The sequence below is a fragment of the Sturnus vulgaris genome, chromosome 14 (genome assembly GCF_052056855.1).
Source record: "Sturnus vulgaris isolate bStuVul1 chromosome 14, bStuVul1.hap1, whole genome shotgun sequence".
NCBI classification, from domain to species: Eukaryota; Metazoa; Chordata; class Aves; order Passeriformes; family Sturnidae; genus Sturnus; species Sturnus vulgaris.
In genome coordinates, this window is record NC_142256.1 from 5,814,664 (window position 1) to 5,836,534 (window position 21,871).

General features: G+C 50.5%; 1 protein-coding gene and 1 long non-coding RNA gene across 2 annotated transcripts; one reads left to right on the top strand and one right to left on the bottom strand.

The window, feature by feature from the left end:
* Window positions 1–475: 475 nt before the first annotated feature.
* LOC148222121 (uncharacterized) lies at window positions 476–20,145 on the bottom strand. The gene is made up of 3 exons (XR_015806887.1): window positions 20,096–20,145; window positions 8,275–8,450; window positions 476–585 (listed from the first exon to the last, which is right to left on the bottom strand). It is a non-coding gene; the product is annotated as an uncharacterized LOC148222121 (long non-coding RNA).
* Window positions 10,361–21,689, top strand: F9 (coagulation factor IX). Its single transcript, XM_014885012.2, has 8 exons — window positions 10,361–10,539; window positions 12,469–12,632; window positions 12,960–12,984; window positions 14,938–15,051; window positions 16,738–16,866; window positions 18,741–19,003; window positions 19,454–19,577; window positions 21,038–21,689. The coding sequence occupies exons 1-8, from the start codon at window positions 10,473–10,475 to the stop codon at window positions 21,583–21,585; spliced, it is 1,434 nt and encodes a 477-aa protein (XP_014740498.1). The 5' UTR covers window positions 10,361–10,472; the 3' UTR covers window positions 21,586–21,689.
* The last annotated feature ends 182 nt before the right edge of the window (window positions 21,690–21,871 follow it).

Consider the following 21,871-nt stretch of genomic DNA (forward strand, 5'->3'; position numbering starts at 1 on the left):
AATAAAGCTGTGAAAATTGAAAGGGATGAAAGTTATATTATGGATAATGTAGAAATATATGTTAATTACCCATGCATGCAGAGCTTCAGTGCAAACAGTGCTCTGCAGTCAGGCAGCAGTGACTGACACGAGGGATGATGCAAGAGCCATGTGGGGAAAGCACTTGGCAATGTTTTAATAAACATTTTCCTATCAAAGGATGATCCTGATTTTTAAAGTGATCTGACTAGTGCAATGAGTCAATGGCAGAGAACCAGTCTGTGCCCATTCTCCTGATGTTCCTGAATTTCCTGGGGTACCTGGCCCCTGTCCTGCCCCTGTCCTGCCTCTGCTGCTTGGCAGAGTCCACCCCAAATTCCCTTCCCACCCCTGGCAAGGGGGTGATGCTTCTCACTTGTATTCACTAAATAGCCTTGGCTTGGCTTTTTACAGAATTATGAAAAAAAATCATTTAAATGATGAAAAAAAGATTCACCTTTCAGGTACAGAATTCAGAACTCCAAGTCTTTGCCTACAGCTTCAAACCTTTCCCAGCCAGGTGTAAGCTGGTTCCTCACTGCTCAAAGTGTTGATGTTTCCATTCCTCTGGAATGAAAAAAAGAAAAAGCTAAAGGAGCACAGGGTGCACTCTGAGCCTGTCAGATCCTAAGGGGGTTTAGACACCACTGGAGTGTGATGTCCAGAGGACTTTCCATGCATTTTTCTGACTTTAGCTGAGCCTTGCATTTCCTTCTGCTGTCAGTGCTGGCTGGAGGAGCCCAAGGCTCAGTCTGTGGCCACCACTACATGATTTTCACATCTGGAAGGACCGAGCTGCACAACCACCTTCAGAGGGGCTGAAATGAGCTGCACAGAGGCATTTGCTTCATGAGTTTGATGGAGCAAGTACGAGACAGGCAGAGGGGTTTGGGAGTCTGCTCCTCTAATGGATGAAAAGGTGCTGGAATCGGGCTGGTTTGAATCAGAGAGAATAAAACAGACTGTAAAAATGAGTGGGAATGAGTGATTGGCCTGTCTCTCCCTACATAAAAACACCATTAGCTCATTTCATGTGCCACATGTTATTTACTGAGCAGGTCGCTGCAAAGCCTGTGTTCTCCACCCAAAATGCTGCTGCTAATGCACAAATGCTTTTTTCCAGAGGGTGCACTGAGGCAGGAGAGGCTCTCCCCAGCACAGCTAACACTGTAATGGGGACAAACATCACTTTGATCTGCAGTGGCAGCAGGCAAACAGCTCCTACAGCACATGAACCTCCCAGGACCTGAACAGCCCAACACCTGAACATTCCAGGACCTGAACATCCCAACACCTGAACATTCCAGGACCTGAACCTTCCAACACTTGAATATTCCAGCCCCTAAACCTTCCAGCATTCCAACACCTGAACCTTCCAGCATCTGAATATTCCAGCACTTGAACCTCCCAGGACCTGTAGTGATGGTGAGGAGGAGCACAGGGCACAGGCACAGAGGGTTCTGGGCTCAGTGGACTCAGAGGCAGCACCAGAACCTGTCCCGTGCTCCCCAGCCCCTCCCCAGCCCCCGAGCATCCCTGGGCACAGAAAGCCTGAGCCCCGTGCAGAGCAGCACCCACAGTGCTGCCGTGCCAGGAAAAGCAGGCAGGGTGATTCAGAGCTGCTTTTAAACTCCAGCCTGCCTTCAAAGTGCCACCACTGCAGCTGCAAGAGCTGCCTAGGGGAGACAACTCAGTTTCTTCACTAAATGGAGTGGAAGAGGCACCCTGCTCACTCTCACCCGCTCTAATTGCTGCTGTTTGCAGCAGCTTTCAGCCCTGAATGCTGAATAAGAAATAGAGCTCCTATTTCAAAAGCATCCTCGGTTCTTCACGCTGTGCAAAGGAGTTGTGGGAAAAGCCCAGAGCTTTGGTGGGGCTGATTGCCTTTCCCAGATGGGCTCTGTCTCCAGGCTGAAAACACAATTTCCCCAAACTGTTACAGTGCAGGTGTTCAGATTTGTGGGACTGATGCAGAGGGGCCTTGGGACTCTTCCCCTGTTTGCTAAACTGCTGCAAACTAATTGCTATGAAAGAATTGCTCTGAAACTCTGCCCTAAAGTGCACAGCAGGAGCCACAGGTCATCCCAATGCATCATTTTTTAATTCCACATCAATGCTAAATGCATCTGGAGTTCTGCAGCACTGGTACTTGACCATGACCTCTGTTATTGTCCCAGTGACCATTCACTCATATTTCCTGAGTGCAGAGGCTCCTTTTCAACTTGCAGGATGTGATTAGAGCTTTATCTGCTCTATTAAAGGCCTCCCCTCACAACCTTTTGTTCCAAACGTGGAGAGTTCAGACTCTTGGTGAACACAAAACTGGTTTTTTTTAATATCCAAGCAAATTTCTCAGGTTTCTCACAACAAGGCACGTTAATGAATCCTGCTGTTATTTTTGTAAACTTTCTCAGCGGGGACCCTGATTAACCCCAAACCTTTTTGAGCTGCTGGCCTGGGCAGGCTCTCCATGCAGCAATTATTGCACAGAGCTCTGATCTGATCCAGGACCACACTCACATTCTGGCTACAGGTGAACTCAAATTCTGTTTTTTTTCCTTTGCCCTCTCTGCCTGTGGCACTGCCCTGGTTTTTGGGCTGGAATCTCCATTCCCAGTCCCTGGATTTGCACAGGAGAGGAGGTGAGCTCTGTGCCAGCAGCTGACAATGACCATTTTGAGGATCATTAGACAATTTTAAATCCCTCTAACACACACTTCATTCACTTCTGTGCTCTCCAGTTACTTAATACGAAGGGCTCTGAGATACAAAATTATCTTGCTGAAGTCTATAAATATTCTGCTCTATCAACCCAAGTGTTTCCATCAACTAAATTTGTAAATTCACCTCAAAATACTACACTGAGCTCCTTCAAACAGATTACATTTCCCTTAACCCACAATGGAAGGAAGGAAAATTTTCCTGCTATAATTCACTGCTAGGTCTAATTCTTTGAGATTTCTTTCAGATAACATAAACAATCCATAAAATTTGTGATTCTCTGCATACATTCAAAACCCAGCAGGTTTAGTCACTGTTCTATTTGCATTAGCTTGAAGCATAAACACCAAAGACTTAAAAGAATATTCGGAGCAGGTAAAAAAAAAAAAAAAAAAAAGGCAGAAAAAGAAAACAGCAACAAAAATAACTCCTTCCCTCTGCATCCCAATGCAAACCTAAATTCGTTTTTATTTTAAGGCACTGGCTGTTTTCTGCTGTTAATGCACCACAGAGGCTGTAGGACAGAAGATTACAGAGATCTGCCAAATTCCATGGAATGGAAAAAAGAGAGAAACCTTGGAGGCTCTTGACAGATTTTTCACACATTTAAGCACCAGCAGGATCAAGATGCATCAAATTTGCATGGGAAGAACAATGGCTCCCCTCAGAAGGGCTTGTTTGAGTCCGGAGCTCCCCCTCATTTGCACTAATTAAGCAGCGATGGGATTGATGGTGCTGTTCAGGCTGCGTGGCCCCTGCTGCAATCAATCTTCTCCTGCCTCTGCTGCTGTTGCTGCTCCTGGAGGTGAAGCAGGGGCCAGCTCAGCTCACCCTGCTCTCACTGCCGGGGCTGGGGAGCAAAAAAAGGCCTGAAGGAAACGGAACCAGCCCCTCCTGAAATCGGAATTAACTCACTGAGCTGCTCTGGGGCTCTGGTGAAATCCTTGCTTTCACATCTCACCTGCAAGGACCTGGGGCACTGCCCCAGCTGGGAGTGGCTCTTTCACCCCAAAATCTCTTCCCTTATGGCCAGGGGCAGCTGCCCAGACCAACCCTGCACTTCGTGGTCAGAGGTGCAGCTTTGGCCCCTTCCACCCCACTCCTGCTGTCCCCAACAGTTGCTTTGAGCAGGTTTTGCTTTAAAGCTTTTTTTTTTTTCCACCATTTTTTCCTCACCTGTGCCCCATCCCTGCTGCTGCTGGGCGGTTTCCAAACTCTTCTCTTGCTCCCGGGTGAGGAACTCGCCTTTAAATCCTCACTCCTGTTTATTTATTACTGCTTTATACTCTTCTGCTCCTAAATCACTTTTCCCTTCCTCATGTAGGTCACAAAACGTGGATTTTAAAAAAGCCAAACCACAACAAAACCCCAGCAAATCTTGTCTCAGTCTTGTGGAATGTCTCCAACCTGTGAGCTATGCTCACACTGACAAGATGTAGATTTGTTCTTTTCTGTATTTAGGTATTTTGTAACTTTTAAGAGAAAAGGAGGGAAAAATAAAATGGACATGAACAATAAAGATCTGTGCCAGCTCATCTTGCTTAGGCTTCTACAGAGCCTGTGCTGGGGAAAAGGAGTTACTCACATTTAACTCTGAATTAATTCCCTCTGCATGGCTCAAGCTCCTTCTGCAGATAAAGCCAAAGCTTCCCCCATGGCCAGGCAGGTGGAGCTGGTGGAGAAATCCACAGCCAGGTCCTGCCAGGCTATAGAAATCCACAGCCAGGTCCTGCCAGGCTATAGAAATCCACAGCCAGGTCCTGCCAGGTGCAGAATCCCACAGCCAGGTCCTGCCAGGCTGGAGCACACAGGGACAGGTGAGAAGGGGCTGGGCTGTGGGGAGGGTCTGCAGGAGTTCTCTGAGTGGGAACAAGCACAAACCCCACTAAAAATCCCAGTGGTGTTTAAAGCCCCCAGAGCTGGGGTGTGATACCTGAACCTCAGGGCTCCAGAAGCTTTCCCACAGTGAAATTCTGCCCCAAATCACTCCACTTCTGGTATATTTTAGTTTCAGTGGCACACATCACGATTTGTTTGTCTCTGATGAGTTTGTCACCGTTTAGGCACAAATGGCATTTGGAGCTTTCACTAGACAGATTAAAAGCATTAATTAAATCCCATTTGATTTCAGGCACGATCATTTGTTTCCCTTCATTCTGCCATCAGTTTGCTGCCACCTTATCTTTTCACAGATCCTGGCTGAGCATCCCCTGTAGAAGGGGCTCAGTTTCAGAGCCCAGGGTCCTCTGGCACCTGAGGGGAGGAGCTGGGCCCTGCAGGTGGGAGCAGGGGCGACTTCAGCAGCTGAAATTGCAGATTTTGGAGAGGGGACACTGTGCAGTTTGAAATCCTATTCAATAATCACTTCTTGCTTCTTTTCACTACCGTGTAGAGAATTCTATGAAAGTTTTAAAGCTGTTTTTTTTTTTTTTTTTTTTTTGTAAGAAAGAAGAAGTGCAGGTATTTGGGTCATTGAACGGGGAGAAAAAGTTTCCTCAGATTTCCCAAACATGAAGTTCTCGTCCTCTGAGATTCCAGCAGGCTGTTTCCTACACAGCTAAAGGGGAAAACAGAACCTAAAATAGAACAATGAGCCCCCAAAGCTCCCACATCTACAAACAAAGAGCACATGGAGAACCCAGCGTGGGGAGCTTGGTGGATCTGCCCAGACAAACACCAGGGCCAAGCACGAGAAAGAACCACAGAAATCTGTAAAGGAAGGAGATTTAGAGGAGGAAACCAACCCAAACCCCATTTCCAGCTGTGCTGCAGAGAAGACAAAAGTGCCAATCGTTTTTCCCAACACTGTAATCTGAAGTGGCATTTTCTGTTTGGTTTTAATCAAGTGGATTGTTCCCCTGCTTGGAATGGTGCTGAGCCTTTTAACATCACTGCAGAGCCAACACACTGCTAATAAATATTTAAAGTCTCAGAGCTTTAAGTGAAAGGAAGGATTTGTTGGATAATATTTCCTTCCCTTTAAACTGTTTATTCACCATTAAAATTGAAAATTTTAATTTTACGGGGATTGCTCGGAGAGCTGATGTTCAGACTTCCACAAAAACCCAAGAGTCAGGATGGCAGTCTATAAATAACCACCCTGGAAATAAACTTCTGTGAATTGGACAGAACCCAGATGAGATTTTCAAGTGTGCTGTAAATGACCCACAGCCAGGGCACAGGTCAGGAGTATTTACCAGCACTGAGCTCTGTTGCTCACACTCACCTGGCAGCAGTGTTTGAAACCTGGAGCAGGGAGCTCAGAGACCTGAGGGTCAGATCTGCTCACCTCCAGCCCTGGGGGTTATTTATTTATTTATTTATTTTATTTTATTTATTTATTTTATTTATTCCTGTGCTGACAGAGCAGCTTTGTCCCCTGGCCTTGCACTGGTGCAAATGATTAAATCCTGGTGGATGAACCCAAATTTTGTGCCTGCCCCAGAGGATGGAGCACTCCCCTGCAAAGGGTGGTGCCTGATTTCACAGCAGCAGGTCCCTGCCAGCACACCAGTGACAATGTCCCCTTCCTGAGCCACCCTCCTGAGCCTCCAAAGCACTGCCCTAGCTGGGCACTGCACCCTGGCTGCCTCTCCTGCTGGATTGCTGCAGATTGTCTGACAACTGGCCGGTCAGAGAGAGGAAATTGAGCAGGAACAGCCCTCAGGGCACCGGGGCAGGGAGCAGAGCACAAAACCCAAGTGGGTCACACTCACTGGAAACATAAATTCATTCTCAGCCATTCCTCAGCTCTGATTTCAGGGGAGCTCAGGGGCAGACCTGCAGAGTCTCCCTCTGCAGCCAGGGCAGTGGTTCACCCATCAGTGTGGGTGTGAGAATGTGCAGCCCCTCTCTCTGAATTTCACCATCCCTGCCCACGGAGGGCTACCAGCATCTGCAGCTGCCTCTGAAGGAATGTTCCAAAAACATTTCTTGAGCACAGAACAAGCTTCGAGTGCCACTGCTGAGTGCCCAGCTCAGGGAGCTGGGTGTGCTGTCAGTCAGGGATGCACAGCTTAGAAATTCCCCTCTGTGTTCTCTGCACATCCTGCCCTTGGATTTCAGTGCTGATACCACAGAGAGATCTGGTCCTGCAGGGCAAGAAGGTGAACTGGGAAGAGCAGGAAGAAAGGGAGGTGGGAGAAGTGAATAGGACACACGGATGCCCTGAGACAAGGAGCAGATAAAAACTACAGAAGAAATATGATTAAGGCACAGAAAAGGAACAAGGGAATAGCCACAAATGTTGACTTAGAAAATGGGCAGAGCACTGAATAACTGAAGGTTGCTATTCTGAGCTCAGTGTCAGGTGCAAGAGCTTTGGCTGGGGTGGGTTTGGATGTGCTGGCTGAGACTCATTTCACCCCAGTCTGAACTATCCAAAAATGAAGTTTGACATATAATGTGATCTGTCAGTTGAGGCTGCTTTTCTGGTTAACAGAAAAGGAGACAGAGACACTTCCCTCCTCCAGCAAGAGGCATCAGATCAAGGCACACGAGTCTCCCTGGAGAAGGAATCAGGCTCAGCTCAAGCAAGCCTGGGGCAGGACAAGGCTCAGGACAAGGCTCAGGACAAGGCTCAGGACAAGGCTCAGCCTCACACACTGCCTGGGCAGGCAGGGCTGTGTCACCTCGTGCCAACACGCAGCACCAAGCCAGGTTTTCATTCATTTCATTCAGCTCCTGCTCTGTACACTGATTTCTGAGCCTGCTGATCTACCTGACCCACCACAGCCTGCCAGAGCTGAGCTCCTCTCGTTGCTCTCTCACAGTTTGAAGTGGAGATGGTGGATTCTAAATTTGGAGTGAATTCAGCAGCACGCTGTGTCTACCCCTGCTTGCTCTCTGCTTTCTGAAAAGATGATGACCAAACCAAATCCAGCTTTCCTTTTAATCTGGCCTATTTTAAATCCAACTGCAAAGAAAGATACTAAAGCTGCTACTGTGAAACGTGCTGCTCCATGAATTAGTAATTGTGTTTATCTTCTACATTGGGGATTTTTTGCCTGTGTTGCTGTTTTCTTACTGCCACTCAACATGAGGAGCTTTTATTTGAATGAGACTATTTCAAAGCACTTTTACACTCATGTAGAGTCAGGCACTTATTTACTTTCTGACAGTTATTTACTTCCTGTAAATATTTCACAGCCACAGGACCTCCCAGATGAAAGCAGAGTTTGCTCTGTGCTCCTGTTCAGGGGTCTAATTAAAACCAGAATAAAACGGGAGGGCTGGAGCTAAGTGCTGGCTGCAATGGGTGGATCTAGAGGGAATTCAGCCAGGGAAACTTTTCTTGCCACAATTATTGAAGCATACAAGCAGAGGAGAAGTGAAACTGAGAGCCTGAGCTTGATAAGGGGAGGCTTTGGGAGGTGGCAGAGGCAGCAGCCACCAGCACTGAGAAATTCATTCATTTCACACCACTGAGCCAGACACCTGCACATCCCTAAAATCCCCTTGCACAGCCCAGAGCTGCGATCCCACCTGCCCAGACCCTCCCAAAGCCCACCTGGGAAGCTCAGGGCGTGTCCTCACCTGGGACAGGTGACTCTGGTGGCCAGGCACACCTGGGTGTCCGGGGCTGATGGGGCTTTTGGACAGTGCTGGCTCTTCCTCCAGGATGTCAATGATTAATTACAGCAGCAGGGCAGCATTGCAGGGACCCCACGGCTCTGCTGCCTCCCTCTTTGCATCATTTCTCACAACCAGAGCTGCAGAGAAAGCCAGGATAAAGAATAAGAAAAAATAAAGATCAAGCATTACTTCCCCAGTTTTGTTGTGGCTTTTTTTTTTTTTTTTTCCCAGAAATAGCTTGGTTGCTGTTGTTTAAGGAAAGATTACTTACCACGGCTGTCTGGAGGGCAAAGGCAAATCGCTTCAGGTTTTGAGTGAGGATTTTGCACTTAAAAGAGTGCATTTGGAGACAAGGGAGATTATGAACAATCCTTTAACAAGATCCTCAAGCCATCAGGCTGTTTAACATTATTGATCAGTGCAGCCAGAGCACATTTTAAAAATAATCTATCAGATTAAAATGGAAATAGATCTCTGGTTCTGATTTCTCACAATCTTCATTTCCCTTGGCAGCAGAGAGCTCAGGTGACCCTGCCAGCCCCTCTGCCCTGGGCACAAGCACAGCAATCATGGCTGGGATGCTTCTGTTCCCTCAAAAATAGGGAATATTTCAACAAAAAACCCCAAACCACACCAAAGCAGGAGAGACATCTCCTAAGAGCTCAGTGCTACAGCTATCCTGTTCAATAGCAAGGAGCATCACTGGGGTGTTAATTTAAAAATTTAAAAATTTCTTCTTTTGAGAGCATTGGACACTAAGTTAAAACACACCCAGATCTGATCAGTGCCACCACCTGAACAAGAAAACTTTCATCTCCAAAGGGCCCGTGCTGGGGATCACAGTTCTGAGGATTTGTTTGCAAAATAAATAAAAAGAAGCACTTTGCTTTCAAATTAGTGCCCCAGAAGTTGACAGCAGTAGTAGCAAACAATAGAAATTATTTGTATTAATAGCCATGCTTATTCTAATGATGTTGGCATTCTCTGTGAAGATTAATTGGCAATAATGTTGCAGAAACTATTACAAGTAAAATATAAACCCTAAACCTAAAATAATTTGGCTGACCAATGTTCTAAAGTAAAATATTTACAGTAATGAGATTCTAATTATCCTTTGTTATGGCAGGCCATTCTCTGCACTCCTCTTTATTGATAGGAGATGTATTGTTTCAGCATTTCAGCTCAATTTATTTCCTCACATTTGCATTTCCTTATGCACAGAAAATGAGAGGCAATCATTACCTTCTTCACTTTGCATTCAATTTACATCAACAGCACATTACCTCATCCTAACTCATTTATCAACCACACAAATTTGATAACAAAAGCTACTGTCAGGGATGAATAAAGATCATTTCAAATGGAGCAAGAAGAAACAAGATGGATTATAGGTTTCAGGACCTTTTGTTTGCTCAAGAGAAGGAAGATAAAGGGTTTTTTCCACCTAGACAAGGCAGATCTCACCAGGCTGTAACTCAAATCCAGCATCTCCTGTTCCCCTGCAGCTCTGGGGCTGTGCTGCTCTCAGAGTAACTCCAAACACCATGAACCACAAATGTCTGTGCCCTTCACCTCACAAAGGGATGTTCTTCCTTTTCTGGACCGAGGGCACAGAGTTTATGGTTCAAAGCTCGAGCAAAAGCTTGAACAACTTTAACAACACAAATACTGCAGCCTCAGAGCAAGGAGTGTCCCAGCCTGGGGACACCAGCACACCCAGAAACATCCCTGTCCCAGCCTGGGGACAGCAGCACATCCAGAAACATCCAGAAACATCCCTGTCCCATCATGGGGACACCAACACACCCAGAAACATCCCTGTCCCATCATGGGGACACCAACACACCCAGAAACATCCCTGTCCCATCATGGGGATATCAGCACACCCAGAAACATCCCTGTCCCACCATGGGGACACCAACACACCCAGCAGGACCCATCCCTGTCCCAGCCTGGGGACACCCCCAGTGCCAGGGGCACACAGGGCATTCCCTGCCCCGCTGGTGCCATGGCACATCAGCTGCTGGGCACGGCAGCATCTGGGGACCTGCAATGCAAGGGTCAGCAGTCAGCAAACAAACACTTGCACTTTGGAACCACGGGCTGAGCTCGGCTGCCTGAACAAGCTGGGAGCCAGAGCTGTGGGCAGGGGGGAGAAGATGGCAAACACCCCCCTCCTACTCTCCATATGTCTTCTGGGAGCTTGTCTGGGTGATGAGAACACAGGTGAGTTCATTTAAACGCAGCAAAGCCGTCCCTTTGGGGTACAGGGCGCTACAGACATGGCACAGTTTGTCACTGGGTAGAGCGACAGCTTGTGCAGGCTGTGTGAGACAACAGCTCAGAGGCATTGCTGCATTTTATAGCTCCTCTTTAGAGCTCTGCCTCTTTCCTTGGGAAGGAAATAAAAGCTTTTATGCTGATTTTATACAGCATGTGTCACAGGGATTAGTTTTAAGAATGGATTTTTTTTCTTAGGTTTTTTTTTGCATCTTTAAGCTTTCAGAGCTGGATTCAGCCATTTTGGAAGGCACACACAGCAGGGGAAAGGGGAAAGCACTGCTGGTGGAGTGACAGTCACACCTCTGTGCGTGCCACCACCTTGTCCTGGAGGACAAACAAGTGCTCAGCTCCATAAAACACTCCTTGGATTTGCCACTGCGAGGGTTGGTTAAAGGCAGAGGCAGGGTGATTTTAACCAAGGCTGTAGGATGGAGCCAAAGCTGGAGACAAGGCAGAGGGATGATGGATGTGGGCAATCACACCCAGTAATGCAGGGGGTGCTGATTTATCTGTACCTGCAACAGCTCCAGCAGAGGCTGCTTCACATCCAGTCTGAGCTCCTGTTTTCTTCTTCCATTAAAACATTGCTGGAAACAGATTAAAAAAAAAAGGCTCTTTCCAAAATGTTTGCTAACCAATGAAAAGGGAGCAGAAGTTCATATTTTTGCCACCAGCCAGCCAGGTGTTCCCTCAATGAAATAGAGGGCACAGGGCAGCACACAGCCCTGTCTCACGGTCAGATTTGGGTTCAGAAGTTGGGAAATGGTGAGTGAGTGCATTCTCAGGGTCAGGACGGTTTCCAGCCAGGTGAGGACCATTGCTGTCACCCCACAGAGCTGCAGCCTTCAGTCCCAAACACGTTCTGCTTGTAGACGCAGCGTGTGGGATCTGTCAGCAGCACAGAGAGCCCAGAGGGATGTGAGGGGAGCTAAAGCTGTGCTCATTAAAAGGAATTCTCTCCATTAAAGGGGTTAATTGCCTGCACATCCCAGGGGAGGAGTGAGGAGCGTTTCCAGTGTCTTGCAGAGACACCAGGCAGTGATGGGGCTCCTTACACTCCTCACCTGGTGGCAGCCAGACCCTCTGGGCTCACAGAGCTCCACTGACCCATCCCCTGCAGCTCAGCAGGGCTGGGCTCTGCTCTGGATCAGAGCAAGGGGCCAGTGCCTGGTGCCTCTCTCCCTGCATCACGATGGGCTGTCCCTCACCTGGCAGCCACCAGGGCAGGGCTGGTGGCCACTGTGGCCATCCCAGCCTGACTGGGGTCCCTGCAGTGCCAGCAGCTCTTGTTGGTGGCCCTGCCCAGGAGCGTGGCCACTGTTGGAGGTGACACAAGTGCCCCACTGCCAAAGGTGAGGAGGGCTCATGTCAGCCCTCCTGTGACCCAGGGACCAGGGCTGATGAGGATGAGGAGCAGGGAGAGGAGGAATGGCCCCTGTTCCAAGGGCACAGCTGCTTGCACAGGTAAAGGTCCTTTCACATCAGCACAGGCAGACAGAGCAGGACAAGCTGTGTCCAAACAAGACCTCAGCAAGCAGCAGCATGAAAAAGCCTTTTGTTCCCCCTCTCAAACAGCTTATTCCAGTCTGTGCATCTGTGATGGGAGATTCTCACACCATCTGCTTTCGGGTATTTTAAGCATCAAACTTCAGCACTCCCCATCACCCTCTTGCCATCAGTCATTCCTGCTCATTGATATTTCCACGTCTGCCTCTGCAGATTTGATCCTCTGGGCTGTGCTTGAGCTGGGCAATAAAGCAAGCTCAGATCCACAGTAACAATCCTGAGATGTCTGTGGCCACGGGGGCTCAGGAGGGAAGGGTTTGTTCTGTGGGAGAGCAGAGCCCAGCCCTGTCCCTGTCCCCATTGCAGTGTTCATTGAGAACAGAGAGGCCAGCTCGGTTCTGCAGAGGCAAAGGAGAGCCAACTCCAACCGGCTGGAGGAGGTCATTCCTGGCAACCTGGAGAGGGAGTGCATAGAGGAGAAATGCAGCTACGAAGAGGCCAGAGAGGTGTTTGAGAACGAAGAGAAGACGGTGAGTGCTGCTGCCAAATGCATTCCCTGCACCTTGTTCCCTGCTCCCACACCTGCAGGGGCTCTCCAGGTGTGGCACAGAGGGCCAAGAGCAGAGAACAGCAAGGAGAAAACTTCCAGGGCTGAGGGCAGCATCTGGCTGGGTGGATTTCCCTTTGTGCTCCACCAGTTGGGCTGGGGAACTTTTAAAAGCTTTGTCAGTCACCACTGGGATAATCCCAGTCCTGGTTTCCCTGCAAGGCTTTTCCTCCAGCTTTGGAGCCATCCAGGTACTGCTTCAGACAGAAATTAGAAAACAAAGGAAACTTTTTCTTTTTTCCCTTTGCAGATGCAGTTTTGGCAAACCTACGTTGGTAAGAGCTGCTTTCTTCATGTTCTAATGCTTGATATTCCCCTCTCAGTGCATAAAGAGCTGATGTTGCTGTAACAAATGTATTTCAGCATCCAGAAATTGTAATGACAGAGCCTTGCACCCCAAATCTTGCAGCAGCCAGCCTCCTGGGTCTGTCCCACTGGTAGAGAAGTGGCAAGCCAAAAAAAAAAAAAAAAAAAAAAAAAAAAGAGTTAAAGCAGGGCTTTTCTGAAGAAATTTCAGAAGCCTCACGGAACAAAACGAGTTGAGGCAGAGACTGGATCTCACTGAGCCCAGGTCACGCTCGGGGCTCCAGTCTCAGCTGTGGCACAGAGTGAAAGAGCACAGCAATAATTAACAGCCCTGCAGCAAACAGCAAACGCTCTGTTCTCAGGCACAGATCTGCAGATAAGGCAGAGCCTTGTGAAGGCACAGCGTGAATCCTGGAAATGCCCTGTTCAAGTGGAGGCTCAACATGATCATAGCAAGCAGCTGTTGGCAATTCTCACCCTTACTGCACTGGGTGATTTCCACATCTGCTTCTTCCCTTTCAGCGCCATCCCCTACGACTCCTCAGTCCCTTAACAAAAGGATTTCAATGCCCACTGCAACATCTGAAACCAATTTTAAGGACATTCCAATAAATGAGCTGTTTTGTAGATTGGCAAAGTGCCCAGAACATCTCGCTAAAAAGCCTTAAATAATTCAGATTACTCAGTCCAGGCAATAAAATAAAAACATTACATTTTCATTGTACGACCGTCCTCTGAAAAAACAACTGGTGAAACTCAGTGCTGCATTTGTTTCCCTGCCACTGTAACAAATCAGCTCATCAGAAACAAGGAATGCCATCTATTCCTGTCATCGAGGTGCCTGCTTTGCAGGACACCAACTCTGCACTGCCCCTTCTCCATGGCCTGGCACAAGCATTGCCAAGGGCATCCCCCATCATTTATCATTTACATTTAACATCACTGTTACTGTCCCAAAGTTTTAGATCACCCATTTTGCAATAGTGTTTTCATCAAAGCCTCGGGTTCTCAGCTGGAGGCAGCTGTGAAAATAAAAGCCCTGGCACATGAGGAGAATTCTAGACCAGGTAAAGGTAGAACAGGGCTGGGAAAGAAAGAGCAACATGCAGGTTCTCAGTCCTAGCACACAGACAGGACTCCACACCCCCGGACAGACCCAAACTGTCACAGCGCAGCATTAGTGTTCAAACAACCCAGATTAGGATATTTAAAGCCCTCTTGAAGTAGCAAACCCCCTAAACTTGTCAGATTTGGGCCAGACACGAGGTCCTGCTGGGGGTGGCTGAAGAGGGGCTCTGCTGAAGGAGCAGCATGAGCCCACAGGGGCCAGGGCCACAGCTGGGACTGCAGCACAGCCCTGCCCTGCTACCCAGAGCTGGCCCTGCCTGCCCACGGGGCTGCAGCACCTGAGCCACCCTCCCTGCCACAGGAGGCTGAGCTGTGAGTTCACTGCTCTGAGCCACGCTCCAGCCGTGGGCACTGCCCTGACCAGCCTGGTGCTACTAACTCTCCTGGTATTGCTGACTCTCCTGGTGCTATTAACTCTCCTATTGTTATTAACTCTCCTGGTATTGCTAACTCTCCTGGTGTTATTAACTCTCCTGGTGCTATTAACTCTCCTGCTGGTGTTAACTCTCCTGGTATTGGTAACTCTGCTGTTGTTATTAACTCTCTTTGTATTGTTAACTCTCCTGGTGTTATTAATTCTCCTGGTGTGGTTAACTCTCCTGGTATTGGTAACTCTCCTATTATTATTAACTCTCCTGGTGGTATTAACCCTCTTGGTGGTTGTTATTAACTCTCCTGGTGTTGTTATTAACTCTCCTGGTGTTGTTATTAACTCTCCTGGTGTTGTTAACTCTTTTGGTGGTTGTTATTAACTCTCCTGGTGTTCTTTTTAACTCTCCTGTCCTCTCTCCAAGATGGGGATCAGTGCAACCCCAACCCGTGCCAGAACGGAGCTGTGTGCAAGGATGAAATCAACTCCTACGTGTGCTGGTGCCCAGCTGGCTACGAGGGCAAGAACTGTGAGATTGGTACGTGCCAGGGCTGCTCTGCTGGACCCCCCTGGCATCACACGGGGGTCAGTGTCCCCTCTGGGGCTGTTTGGGACACACCTTGCTGTGCTGTAAGGCACTGCAAAGCGCCACTTCAGCCTGGTGGCACTGGGGATGGCACAGGGACATTCCTGGGGTGCAGCAGGGGGATCTCTGCTCCCCCCAGCCCCCGGGGAGGGCTCACTGGAGACCCAGCCTCAGGGTCTGCTGTTCAGCTGTGGCTGCCAGGGCAAATGTTGACACAAAGAGCCCTTCCTCTGTGTCCCAACGAGCCTTTCTGGGACTCCCAACCTGCTAAAACAGAGCTTCCCACAGACCCCCCATGGAACCCCCATTCCCCTTTCCCTTTCTCGTGCCAGGTGCTGGGCAGGGCAGGATTATCCTGACTTCCTCTCAATGGCACTCTGCTTAATTCCTAATTATAATTATCAGCAGCAACCTTGATTCTGGAGGCAAATAAAAGGCAAATCTTTTCCTGATGGGTTGAGGAGTTTATGAAAACCAAACAGCTGATAATTTAAGCAAGAGGGATATCCATCTCTTATAATAAAATCAGGGCTGTGCAACTCACATAATGTGCTAGACTCACTGCACTAATAAAAGATTCTCTTTCTAGTTGTATTTCTGCTCTGGCAAGAGAGGAGCGTACGTTAAAAAGAGCATTTCAAAGTTGCATCAAATTTAAATAGTCTCATTGCAGACTTCTTGGGGAAGTGAGGAGCAAAAATAGAGCTGGAAGTGAAGCGTGAAGAAGAGCTCTGTAAAAATAGTAAATGATGGCATTAAAATGGCTACAGGAAGGGAGGTGTCCTTGAGGAAGTAGGAGTGGAGTTAATCTGCTGTGAAGTTATTTGAAAACTCGCTGAGAATTGCCAGGGCCTCTGCAGATTGGTGGTTCCCCACCTCCAAGGTGCTCCCAGCACAGAGGAGTGAGGAGGGAACAGACAGGTGCAAGTCAGGGGGATCTCACTGTGCCTCAGGCTGGCACTTGTTCCATCCCTCATCTGCTGAAATGGCTCTTCCAAAACAGGCTGGGAGACTGGAGGGTGCCTGAGGAAGAGCAGAGCCCAGCAATAATCCCAGAAATGAGCAATAATCCCCAGCAACAATCCAGGCACCCAGCAATAACCCCAGCACCCAGCAATAACCCCAGCACCCAGCCCTGCCTGGGTGCTCAGTCTCATACAGGGTGTTCTCCCCCACTGCCAAAAGCACAAAAGTGGGGAAATCACGTGGCTTCTCACCAAATATTTGCAGGAGCCCTTGAGGGTCAGGCTGCCAAATTTCAGGCAGCACGCAGCTGTTGGGGGCAGGAGCTGTGCCAGGGCCCTATAAACTCCTCAACCTGCCTGCCCAGACAAGTGCCCACTGCTCCTTCATCAGCAGCAGAGATGGGATTGCCCTTCTTCCCCATCTCCTGGCCCTTCTTCCCCATCTCCTGGCCCTTCTTCCCCATCTCCTGGCCCTTCTTCCCCATCTCCTGGCCCTTCTTCCCCATCTCCTGGCCCTTCTTCCCCATGTCCTGGCCCTTCTTCCCCATCTCTTGTTTTCCATAGTCTGGATCAGCCACAGGGAGTTACTGAGCCCAAACCCCCGAGTCACAACAAATCTCTGACCAGCTCTGTTTCCAAAGAGCTCTCTCAGTTTCATTTCCATTCCTTTCAGACTTCACTTGTGCTATTAAAAATGGAGGCTGCAAGCACTTTTGCAGCCATCAGCCCCCACAGAAGGTTGTGTGTTCCTGTGCTCCTGGCTATAAACTGCATGAAGATGGGAAGTCCTGTGAACCTACAGGTTAGCTTTTAAACTATTTTAAGAGATTTGGGTTCAAGTTTTCAAGGCCTGGTCCTGGATTTGCTTACATGAATTTCAGAGATGCAATATCCTCTTGGGAACCTTGGTGGTTGTTTTCCTCCTTAGTAAATGAAGAGTGCCCTGCACTTCCCCCAGGATTCAACTTCCCTTTTTTAGCCTGGGTGAGTGGGGAGGGAGGGTACTTGTCCAGGAATTTGTTCAAATGCTGGTTTCAGATGGCTGCTTAGACAGGCTCCAGTCATCCTACAGTTGTAAATCTGCATCAGAAATGTTCTGAAGGCAGAAAGTTGATGTTCAGCTGCACCAGCACCCAGCCAGGGCTCACTCTTGTGCTCTTCCAGTATGAGCTATGAGTTAGTTACTGATTCTACACTGACCATGCTCCAGGCTTCTCAGAACAAAAGATTTGCTTACTGTAAATCGTGCTGAGGGTCTATTTCATGGCTGCTCATGACCCAGTGTTTTATCATCTCAGTTGGGTGGGTGCAAGTGAAGCTTTGTGGTGCTGCTGTCCTCCCAGCACTGTGTGTCTGCAGGGACCCTCATTGAGAACTGGACTCTGGCTGTTGTGCTGGGTGGGATGGAAGGAAAGTGCCCTGCTTGAGGCTGCAGCTTCACCAAGGGATGCAGAATTGCTGCTTCTCGTTGTGTTCCCCAGCTCTACCCTGCTCCTAGACCATTACAATACCCATAACTACACTGACACAGACCCAACCCACCACAACACAGCAAATTAATTGGGCATGAACGTCTCAGAAGCAAATCCGGCAGGGAAGAGATTGAGCAGATAAATATTTTATCCTCTAAAGTCAGTTTAACAGTTGATGTATCCCGTTTCTGACACCTGGCTGCAGCAGGTTTGCACACCCAGGCTGGCATGCAGGCACCTGCCCAGGGGAGCTGTGTCAGCTGCAGCAGGGAGCCCTGACCTCCTGAATGTGCTGCTGGCAGCAATCATTTCAGGAATGTCTCTCAGGTTGGGAATTCTGGTAACAGAAGATTCATCAAGAGCTCAGGCCTGTGTTGCCCAACGTGCTGTATCACTTGCACTGGAGCAGAAAGGTTTACAGTTAGCAAGAAGATCATCTTTCAGCTCGGGTGATTGCCCTTCCTGCAGAAGCTTAGTTTCTGTTGGCTCTGAACCCTTCATTTCCTAGGCTAAGCCTGCAGGTACCACTTCCCATCACTCAACACTCAGTCCTGTTCCTAAAGTGAAATGTTTAAAAATAAAGGATGAAGTCTCAGTAGGCCACACTCACATCTGATTTTACACTAATGTTTGTTTGCTCAGTGCTTCTGAAAGCTTTTCAGATGAAAGACAATGCCTGGTGCTATTTACTATTTTGACTGCCACCACCAGCAGGAATTCAGCACGCACTGCGTGGGAGAGGAACGAGCCTACAGACGAGCTCTTCGTTAAGAGAGAAATACACAACTCTAGGAAGAGTTCATTAATGTTTTCCTCACCTCGGTGCCAAGCAGGATTATGTGTACAATTGGCAGCTGTTGTTTCCTGCCCTGTCCCAGCTGCTGTTCCTTGCTGTGCCAAGGGCCAGGTTCCCAGCACAGGACTGCCAGGTATGCAGCACACATCCTGCCAGGAGCAGGCACAGCCGCCCTGCCCGTCAGGCACCCAGCTCCACACAAGCTCCTGTCGCTGTTAAACCGCTCCGATGTCATTTCCAAAGCCCAGAAACAATCCGTGCCTGTGCTGCCTTTCCATAGCGCTCACACTGCGGCTCCGGGGCACAGGGTACCCGTGGGCAGCCACAGCCCTGGGCTGCCCCAAACTCCTCCTCAGCTGCCCCTTTTTGTCACTCGCTGTGACACAGCTGTGCCCGTTCCTCTCCCAGTGCCATTTCCCTGCGGGAGGATCACGGCTCCTGAAGCCAAGAGGAAGCTGACCCGCTCCATGAACACCTTTGAGCATTGGAACATCACCGCCGATGACCTTGACGATGGCTACGAGGAGGAGCCGGGCAATGCCACGGACAGCAGCCCTGCCAACAGCACGGAGCCCAGCCCTGCCAGCAGCACCAGGATCTCCCCCGTGCTCAGGACGGGCACACGCGTGGTCGGCGGGACAGACAGCATGAAAGGAGAGGTGCCCTGGCAGGTACAGCTCTTCTGAACCCCTCTGTAAGCCCTCAGCCATTTCTGAGTACAGCATCATCTCACCTTTAAATACCCAAAGCCTGTCTCTGATGTTAGACTGGCCGTAGTCTCAAGCCTAACAGGGACACAGCAACAAAACTCGCCTGCATGGGGCTCTCCTCTGGTAAGGAAAGCCAGAAGTCAGAGTCACAGCAGCTTTATCTAGTGGGGCACAAAGGGTTGAGCTTCACCAACAGATTGCCCAGTAGTCCATGAAAGGACCAAAAGTAAGCTGAAGGCTGAGGGAGGGGACTTTGGCAAGGAGCAACGCAACTCATCTTTTGGCTCCATCAGTTTGGGTTGGAAGGGACCTTAAAGATCACCTGGTTCCAACCCCGTGCTGTGACCAGGGCCACCTTCCACTGCTCCAGGCTTACACAAACCCGAGTGTGATTTCCCCCTGCTCCCACAGGTTCTTCTGGTGAACAGCGAGGGCTTGGGCTTCTGCGGCGCATCCATCATCAACGAGAAGTGGTTGGTGACAGCAGCGCACTGCCTGAAGCCGGGCTACACCGACAACCTCACTGCTGTGGCAGGTGAGCACCTGGGCAGGGCAGGGACACGGCACGGGGCTGGCAGGGCATGGCAGGGGACACTGTGACTGCGATGATGGGACACGAGCTGCTGCGGGCACCGGGGACCCAGCTGAAGCTGCGACATTTCACCAGGCTGGTCCCACCAGCTCAGGGAGGAGCAGTGAGCTGGGTCTGCCTTGGTGCCAGAGCTGCTGGACCGCAGTGTGAGCACACACCGGCCCGGCCACGGGCTCACCCAGCAGCTTTAAAGCCCGCTGGAAGGAGCATTCCCCTCCCCTCCGCTTCTTTGTGGAAGGAGCATTCCCCTCCTCTCCGCCTCTTTGCTTCTCCCACTTCCATCCCTGAATCCCATTTCCAGGTCCCCAGCAATAGCGAGCATCTCTAACGCCAGAAAAGCCGCCTGAAAGTCTCCCCCACATTTGTCTCGCGTTTCCGCTGTACAAACAGCCTGGGATGGAGCTGCCATTCCCACTCTGCCCAAAAAAAATCCCTTCTCCGAGCCCGCGGGACCCGCTTACCTGTGCTGGCTCCGCGCCGGCTCCGCAGCAGCGCAGGCACGGCCGGGCCCGGGCGCGGCAGATGCTGCTCGGGGGCGATGGAGCCCCGGGCGATGGAGAGCCCGGCAGGGCGAGCAGAACCCGCGGCTGGGCGAGCAGAACCCAGGGACAGGGAGAGCAAAACCCCGGGGCAGGGCGAGCACAAAGCCCGCAGCAGTGGCCGCACAGCGCGGGGACTAAGGAGGAGCGCTCGGGAATAGCCATGGTGCCCCGGGCACGGCCCCGGCTGCTGCCCCTTTACCCTCCCCCGAGCTCGGGCCGCTTTTCTTCCCCTCTCCCTGCTCCCCCAGCCGGGCACAGCTGCCCGCAGCTCCATCACAGCCGCGACTGCCAGCAGCTGAGCCTCGGGGGCACCTGCGAGCAGCAGGGGTGGCATCGGTGCCCTCCTGCGCCTCGCCTGCCCTGGCTTTGGGGTTTAGAAAGGGGAAGATAAGGTTTCTTTTCACTAATACATTGTTTATTTTAAACCAAGATTTTTTGCATCAGCGAGTTCTGCGCCCCTCTGCTGCAAGGGCGACATCCCCTTACATCTCTCGGAGGATGCTAAATCCCCAAAACAGCTAAATCCCCGAAACAGCCGGGGGTGCTAAACCCCAAAACAGATAAATCCCCGAAACAGCCGGGGGTGCTAAACCCCAAAACAGGCGCTTTGCTGCTGACTCTGGCAGAAGCAGCTGCATCTCTGGTGCCTGGGGGTGTGCTCGGTGTCACGGCCGGGTTGTGCCGGGGGTGTGGGACGGGAGGGAACCTGATGCTGCTTTGATAAAGAACAGTCCCAGAGCAACCCGAGCTGAGCCCGCTGGGCTGGGCTGGGCTGGCACCGCCAGGGCACGGTCCCGGTCCCGGTCCCGGTCCTTGGTGGCACCAGGGAGGATCCAGCCCCGGCCCCGCTGGTCCCCGCAGGTGAACACGATGTGCGGAGCGAAGAGCACACGGAGCAGCGGCGGAAGGTGGTGAGGCTGCTCCCGCACCCCACCTACAACGCCTCCATCAATGAGTACCACAACGACATCGCCCTGCTGGAGCTGGAGCAGCCGCTCACCTTCAGCAGCTACGTGACCCCCATCTGCCTGGGCAGCCGAGAATTCACCAACGCGCTGCTCAAGCAAGGCGTGGGCACGGTCAGCGGCTGGGGCCGGCAGCTCTTCCACGGCCGCAAGGCCACCACCCTGCAGGTGCTCAAGGTGCCCTTCGTGGACCGGCCCACCTGCCTCAAGAGCACCTCCACCACCATCCTGCAGAACATGTTCTGTGCGGGATACCCGTCCGGGGGCAGGGACACCTGCGAGGGGGACAGCGGGGGGCCCTACACCACCGAGATCGAGGGCACCTGGTTCCTCACGGGCATCACCAGCTGGGGAGAGGAGTGTGCCCTGCCCGGCAAGTACGGCGTCTACACCAGGGTGTCCAAGTACGTCAAGTGGATAAAGCAAACCACGAGGCTGCCCTAGGCCGGGAGTGCTGGGGATGGACTCGGCAGCTGCAGAGGGACCACAGCGAGCTCCGTGGTTCCCTGAGATCCTTGTATTTCAATAAACATTTCTAAATGAAGTAACTTCTGCTCTTGGAAGGCAAAAGTTGAGAGAACGCGATGAGAATGTGGTAATAGGGAAATATAAAGCCCTTTTAATGACCCAGGGCTGCATTCTGAATGCATTGGTGCTGCTGTGGTGGTGTGAGAGCCCAGATCCCGAATGCAGAGGTTGGTGGATCAGCAGGGGAATGGCTCACACGTGT

Excerpts from the sequence above, each read along its gene's own strand:
- F9 (XM_014885012.2), top strand. The coding sequence starts at position 10,473 with ATGGCAAACACCCCCCTCCTACTCTCCATATGTCTTCTGGGAGCTTGT. Across the intron at positions 10,540-12,468 it reads TCTGGGTGATGAGAACACAG|TGTTCATTGAGAACAGAGAG; the intron begins GTGAGTTCATTT and ends TCCCCATTGCAG. Across the intron at positions 12,633-12,959 it reads TTGAGAACGAAGAGAAGACG|ATGCAGTTTTGGCAAACCTA; the intron begins GTGAGTGCTGCT and ends TTCCCTTTGCAG.